Source organism: Phaenicophaeus curvirostris, chromosome 5, assembly GCF_032191515.1.
Source record: "Phaenicophaeus curvirostris isolate KB17595 chromosome 5, BPBGC_Pcur_1.0, whole genome shotgun sequence".
Lineage (NCBI taxonomy): Eukaryota > Metazoa > Chordata > Aves > Cuculiformes > Cuculidae > Phaenicophaeus > Phaenicophaeus curvirostris.
Window position 1 is genome coordinate 64,644,027 of NC_091396.1, and position 7,042 is coordinate 64,651,068.

Here is a 7,042-nt window from a genome sequence, read left to right on the forward strand (position 1 = left end):
TACAAAACAACTGAACTTTATTTCGGCAGAACTAAAAAAATCATATATTTATTTATCTACATTGTAGTAAAAACAATGATATTTTGTTTTTATTTCCTTCATATATTCATCAAGACATCGCAACCAAACCAAGTCGGGCACGAGGCGACCCCAGACCGGAGCTGGGAGATCTTGGTGCCCTCGCTTGCCGCCCACCACCCCAATGGGCCAAAACCCCGACACTGAAGCACGCAGGCACCCGAAAAGATGTGCTGAAAGACAAGTTTTGTCCTCCCAGTAAACGCAGCGACGTTGGCTTTCCGAAGGGGCTGAGCAAGGAACCCGTTTCCAGATGGTGGCTGCCGAAGATGAAAGATTACTATTTTTGGGACACCTTTTACAAGAATGTTTATTCATATTAAAGCAGAAACCAACTCATAAATGCTCGTGGCACAGGCGTGTGCCTGTAAAAGACAGGATGGGACAACTCAAAAAGGGGAAAAAAAAAAAAAAAAAAAGGCTGCAAGAAGGCTCCTCACTGAAGTCTGCGGTAACTTTTACAGAGTTCGTGGTCCCTGATGTCTCCCCATCCTCCGTTTTTGACGTGAGGGGAGAGCGGTGCCATGGAGTACCTTTTACTGACAGTCATCGTCTCGGGGAACAGGTACTGTTGGTTGCTGTTCAAGAGAGAGTCGATTTTGGCACTCTGGGTGGATGGTCTGCAGGATTTCTTGTGGTGCATGCCACAGTCCCCCGTGTGGAAAATCCTGGGGATTTCGGGAACCAGCACTTTCCAGAACTTTGGAAGACAAGAGACAGTCAAGTGCTGCAGAGTCCAGTCCCAGTTGTAGTCATCGTAGGTGCAGAAGGCATCCGTGCACTCGATGAGCTTCTGGTAGGTGTCTCTGTCGAAGGCCATGCCCATGTTGTGCTCCGTCGACTTCCACGTCTTCATCTCCACCTTGTCGGCGCGGCCGGCGAAGCCGCCCCGGACGGGGCTGTAGGTGCCCAGCGAGACGATCTGGCACTCGGGGCACTCGCGCTCGCGCAAGGCCCACAGCTTCTTGAGGACGTGGTAGAAATCCGGCGCCAGGTAGTGATCCTCCTCCAAGAAGACGACGGGCCCCGCGTGCTCCCGCAGCGCCCGTACCCGCTCCCACACGAAGTGGAGCTTCCACCACCAGTGGTGCTTGGTCTGGGAGAAGCGCGCCTCGCGGTAGTGCCCGAAGGAGTCTGGGTACTCGGCGTTGAGGCAGCCCGAGCGCAGGGCGGCCGCTCGGCCCGCGTCGCGGGGACAGTCGCGGGGGTCGTGGCCGGGGAACTCGCCCGGGTACAGCTGGATGCTGAACGGGAAGAAGATCTGCAGGACGGCGCAGAAGTCCACGCGGGCCACCAGCCGGTTGAGCTCCTCGGACCACAGGTCGTGGCTCAGCACCAGCAGGACGTTCTCCACGCCCGCCGCCCTGCGCAGGGACTCGAGCAGCAGCCGCAGATGCTCGGCTCGCTCGTGGACCTGCACCACCAGGGCCACCTCGGCGGGCAAACGCGCCGCCCCCCGCACCGCCTGGTCGAAATTGAGCCGGTACACCAGGGAGCGGTACCGCAGCGTCTCGTTCTCCCCTCCCCACGGCGCCGGCCACGCCGACCCGTTGCGCCGCGGGGCTTCGCTGCTGCTCGCCCGAGGCGCCTCCCCGGTGCCGCCCGCCGCCTGCTGCTGCTGCTGCTGCGGCCGCTTCCTCCCTCCGCCGCCGCCTCCTCCTCCTCCTCCTCCTCCCCACAGCGCCAGAGCGCACAGGGCGAGCGCCGAGGCCACCAACAACACTTTGCGCTTGTAAATCCGCAGCCGCATCCTCTCCCGGCGGCGGCGGCGGCCGCCCCGCTCCTTCCTCCCTCCCTCCCCTCCGCCTCCTCCTCCTCCTCCTCCTCTTCCTCCTCCTCCCGCGGCACCGCCCCCGCCTCCCCTTGTCCCCGCCCACCCGCCCGGGAGGCGCCTCGCGATTGGCCGCGCGGCCCGTCGATCGCGGGTCCCGCCTCCCCATTGGTCGCCGCCGCTGCCCATCGCCGCCCCCGCGCCTCGCGATTGGCGCGCGCCGCCGCCAGGCCCCGCCCCGCCCCGCCCGCCGGAGGGGCCGCGCGGCCGCCATGGCCCCCGGGGGAGGGGGACGAGAGGGGGTGGCGGAGCCCGAGGGGCGGGGGGAGCCCGAGGAGGGCCCGCGGGGTCATGGAGGGGCTCGGCTTGGGAGGGACCTCAAAGCCCAGCCAGGCCCACCCCCTTCCGTGGGCAGGGACACCTCCCACTGCATCAGGGGCTCCGAGCCCCATCCAGCCTGGCCTTGAACACCCCCAGGGATGGGGCAGCCGCAGCTTCCCTCGGCAACCTGGGCCAGGGCCTCCCCGCTCTCATCACGAAGAAATTCCTCCTTATGTCTAGTCTAATTCTGCCCCTCTCCAGTTTATCCCCGTTGCCCCTCATCCTGTCACTCCAGGCGTTTGTGAACAGTCCCTCCCCAGCTTGCTTGTAGCCCCTTCAGGTGCTGGAAAGTCACTGTAACTTCTCCTCCGAGCCTTCTCCTCTCCCAGCTGAACAACCCCAACTCTCTCAGCCTCATATGGGAGGTGCTCGAGCTGTTTTATCATCCTTGTAACCTCCTCTGGATCCGTTCCAACAGCTCCACCTCCTTAAATTGGAGATTCCAGAACTAGACATGGGACTCCAGGTGGGGTCTCACCAGAGCGGAGCAGAGTGTCAGAATGCCCTCCCTGGGCCTGCTGGCCACGCTGCTTTGGATGCCGCCCAGGACATGGTTGGTTTCTGGGCTTCAAGCGCATATTCCCGGCTCATCTGGAGCTTCCCACCCCACAGCACCCCAAGTCCTTCTCCTTAGGGCTGCTCTCAGTCACATCATCCCCGAGCCTGTGCTGAAATTGGGGACTGCCCAGTCCAGGTACAGGACCTTGCACATAGCCTTGTTGAACATCATGAGGTTCACACAGCTGCACTTCTCCAGCCTGTCCAGTTCCCTCTGGATGAAACCCCTGATCAAACAAACTGTGTTGAATTAGTTCTGTTTGATGTCTTTATCAATGACCTGGATGAAGGCATTGAGTGCACCCTTAGCAAGTTTGCAGGTGACATTAAGCTGAGTGGAAGTGTGGATCTGCTGGAGGGTCAGGAGGCTCCAAAGGGATCTGAACAGGCTGGACTGAGACCAATGGCCTGTGGTTTAACAAGGGTCCTGCACTTGGGGCACAACAACTCTGAGCAGCTACAAACTAGGAGAAGTCTGTCTAGAAAGCTGCCTGGAGGAGAGGGACCTGGGGGTGTTGGTTGACAGCGACTCAACATGAGCCAGCAGTGGCCCAGGTGGCCAAGAAGGCCAATGGCATCTTGGCTTGGATCAGAAACGGCATGACCAGCAGGTCCAGGGAGGTTCTTCTCCCTCTGTACTCGGCACTGGTGAGACCGCTCCTCGAATCCTGTGTTCAGTTCTGGGCCCCTCACCACAAGAAGGATGTTGAGGCTCTGGAGCGAGTCCAGAGAAGAGCAACAAAGCTGGTGAGGGGGCTGGAGAACAGGCCTTGTGAGGAACGGCTGAGAGAGCTGGGGGTGTTCAGCCTGGAGAAGAGGAGGCTGAGGGGAGACCTCATTGCTCTCTATAACTCCCTGAAAGGAGGTTGTGGAGAGGAGGGTGCTGGCCTCTTCTCCCAGGTGACAGGGGACAGGACGAGAGGGAATGGCCTCAAGCTCCGCCAGGGGAGGTTCAGACGGGATATCAGGAAAAAAATGCTTCACGGAAAGGGTCATTGAGCACCGGCAGAGGCTGCCCAGGGAGGTGGTTGAGTCACCTTCCTGGGAGATATTTAAAAGACAGGTGAATGAGGTGGTCAAGGACCTGGTTTAGAGGCAGATAGGAATGGTTCGACTCAATGATCCGGTGGGTCTTTTCCATCCTAGTGATTCTGTGATTACTCAGGAAAGGAACAAAGCACCAAATTCACGGCTGAAAATGAAGCACAGAAAATAAGCCCGATGCCCTGTGATGTTCCCAACCTGCAACACAGTAAAGCGACAGCTTATAAAAACACACACAGGGGAATCGGAGATCTAAAACTCAAGACAATCAGATCTGAAAGCTCCTAGGAAGGAAAAGGATGGAAGGCAAGGTTAAATTTAAACATAAAGGAAGGTAGAAAGCTTCAAGCACTTCTGGTCACACACAGCTTTGTGTGGAGGTGCCAACATCAAACTGCATCCATTTTTGGAACCCCCAGCATAAGAAGGAGATGGAGGTGTTGGAACGGCAGAAGAGAGGGCTCTGGGGAGATCTTAGAGCCACTTCCAGTTCTGAAAGGGGCTCCAGGAAAGCTGGGGAGGGGCTTTTCCCAAGGGTCTGGAGGCATAGGACAAGGGGGAATGGCTTTCAATTGGAAGGGGGAAGATTTAGATTAGAGATTAGGAAGAAATTTTTCACTATGAGAGTGGGGAGGCCCTGACCCAGGTTGCCCAGAGCAGTGGTGGCTGCCCCATCCCTGGAGGGGTTCAGGGCCAGGTTGGATGGGATTTGGAGCAACCTGATCCAGTAGGAGGTGTCCCTGCCCCTGGCAGGGGGTGGAACGGGATGGGCTTTGAGGTCCCTTCCAACCCAAACCATTCTGTGATTTCATGGTTCTGTGATCAAGGCTTTTTCCCCAGAGGAGACGGGTAAGCCCAGGTTTCAATTCCATTTAACAGCATCTCCTAATTCCAGCCAGGAGCCATTGAGTGCTTTCATCCAATGACCCCAAGACCCACATTACTTGAGTGCAACATCTGACGCAAACATCAAACTCCTTGGGCACAACGTGAGCAGGAGGTACCGGAGCGATTCTTCCTAATTCACGTTGTTAATGACAGTTCCGCTGCCTGACTGCTGCAGAATCCCCCAGGTTTCTTTCGGTCACCTGGGCACAGATGATTTTCAAGTACAGCATTAAAACAGAGCGCTCCTTAAAAGAGATTTTTTGCTCTCGACTCTGAGAAGAGGAGCCTTGGCTCCTGGCTCTGCCACCTCCTGGCTGGCTGACAGCAGCAGCAGTGCCAAGCGCAGGCACGGAGCGCTGCAGCAGCCGCCCCGGCTGCTCGCCCTGCTGCAGCCAGCCACGCTCAAACCCAAACTCGCTCGCCAACCACCCTACTGTCTCCAGGATGGAGCTGCAATCGAGCTTCACCCGACTGCGACAAATGCTTCGCAGCACGGAGAGAGCTTGTTTGCGGGAACTGCAAGGCGCTGAGGAAATGAGGTCAGCTGGAACCCAGTCCCGAGGGGCCTTGGGGATATTGTACACCCCTCTGCGTGGCTGTGTGAGACTTCCCTCTACTTCTTTTGTTGGAAAGCGGGAAAGGAGGGAGTTTAGGAAGCTCCTCCACACATCTGATCTCAGTGGAGGGAGACGGTGAGATTGCAGCACTTTAGGTAGGTTGCTAATGCAACGGTGGCTGGGGAATCATAGAATCACTAGGTTGGAAAAGACCCGCCGGATCATCGAGTCCAACCATTCCTATCAAACACTAAACCATGTCCATTAGCACCTTGTCCACCTGTCCCTTAAACACCTCCAGGGAAGGGGACTCAACCCCCTCCCTGGGCAGCCTGTTCCAGTGCCCAATGACCCTTTCTGTGAAAAATTTTTTCCTAATGTCCAGCCTAAACCTCCCCTGGCGGAGCTTGAGGCCATTCCCTCTCGTCCTGTCCCCTGTCACTTGGGAGAAGAGCCCAGCTCCCTCCTCTCCACAACCTCCTTTCAGGTAGAGTAGTGGTCAACGGCTCAAAGTCCAGATAGAGAACTGTGACAAGTGGTGTCACTCAGGGGTCCGTACTGGGACTGGTGCTGTTTAATATCATTATCAACGATATTGACAGCAAGATTGAGAGCACCCTCAGCAAGTTGGCAGATGACACCGAGCTGAGTGGTGTAGTTGCCACACCAAAAGGATGGGACGTCATCCAGAGGGACCTGGACAGGCTGGGGAAGTGGGGCTGTGAGAACCTCATGAGGTTTAACAAGGCCAAGTGCAAGGTCCTTCACCTGGGTCGAGGCAATCCCCGATTTCAGTACACGATGGCGGATAATGTGATTGAGAGGTGCCCTGCAGAGAAGGACTTGGGGTGCTGGCTGATGAGAGCCAGCAATGTGCCCTCGCAGCACAGAAGGCCAACCATGTCCTGGGCTGCATCAAAAGAAGCGAGGCCAGCAGGTCGAGGGAAGTGATTCTGCCCCTCTATTCCTCTCTCGTGAGACCTCATCTGGAATACTGTGTCCATTTCTGCATTCCTCAACGTAAGAAGGATATGGAACTGTTGGAACGGGTCCAGAGGAGGCTACAAAGATGGTCAGAGGGCTGGAGCACCTTCCATACGAGGACAGGCTGAGAGAGTTGGGGTTGTTCAGTCTGGAGCAGAGAAGGCTCCGAGGAGATCTTACTGTGACTTAAAGGGGCCTACGGGAAAGCCGGAGAGGGACTGTTCCTAAAGGCTTGTGGTGATAGGACAAAGGGGAACGGGTATGAACTGGAGAGGGGGTGATTTAGACTAGACATTAGGAAGAATTTCTTCACCGTGACGGTGGTGAGACACTGGAACGGGTTGCCAAGGGTAGTTGGGGCTGCCCCATCCCTGGAGGTGTTCAAGGCCAGGTTGGATGGGGCCTTGGGCAGCCTGATCTAGTGGGATGTCCCTGCCCAGGGCAGGGGGGTGGGAACTATGTCCCAGCCTGACGGGCCTGCGGTGGTCAGGAGATGCATCACAGCTCTCTTGAAGGTATAGATGGACGAGCTACTGCCTACCAGGATGAGTTGTCTCTGGTTCCCAAGGAAGGCACTTCAGGATCCCCATGACACAGAGACAACGTGCACGGCTGGGGAGGGGGATGAACTATTCCCACCGGCTCAACGTGGGAGCGCAGAGAGCTGGGGGAAGCGGTGAAAGCAGAGGCCAGTGCCCCATTTCCTTCTGGAAATGCTCCTCGGCTCTGCGGCAGCTGAGCAGCCGGCACCCTATGCCCACGGCCCCTGGGAGAGTGATGC

General features: G+C 57.3%; 1 protein-coding gene across 1 annotated transcript; it reads right to left on the minus strand.

The window, feature by feature from the left end:
* Positions 1-3: 3 nt before the first annotated feature.
* Positions 4-1,862, minus strand: MGAT2 (alpha-1,6-mannosyl-glycoprotein 2-beta-N-acetylglucosaminyltransferase). The gene has a single exon (XM_069857108.1). The coding sequence runs from the start codon at positions 1,826-1,828 to the stop codon at positions 515-517; it is 1,314 nt and encodes a 437-aa protein (XP_069713209.1). The 5' UTR covers positions 1,829-1,862; the 3' UTR covers positions 4-514.
* Between the last annotated feature and the right edge of the window lie 5,180 nt (positions 1,863-7,042).

Excerpts from the sequence above, each read along its gene's own strand:
- MGAT2 (XM_069857108.1), bottom strand. The coding sequence starts at position 1,828 with ATGCGGCTGCGGATTTACAAGCGCAAAGTGTTGTTGGTGGCCTCGGCG.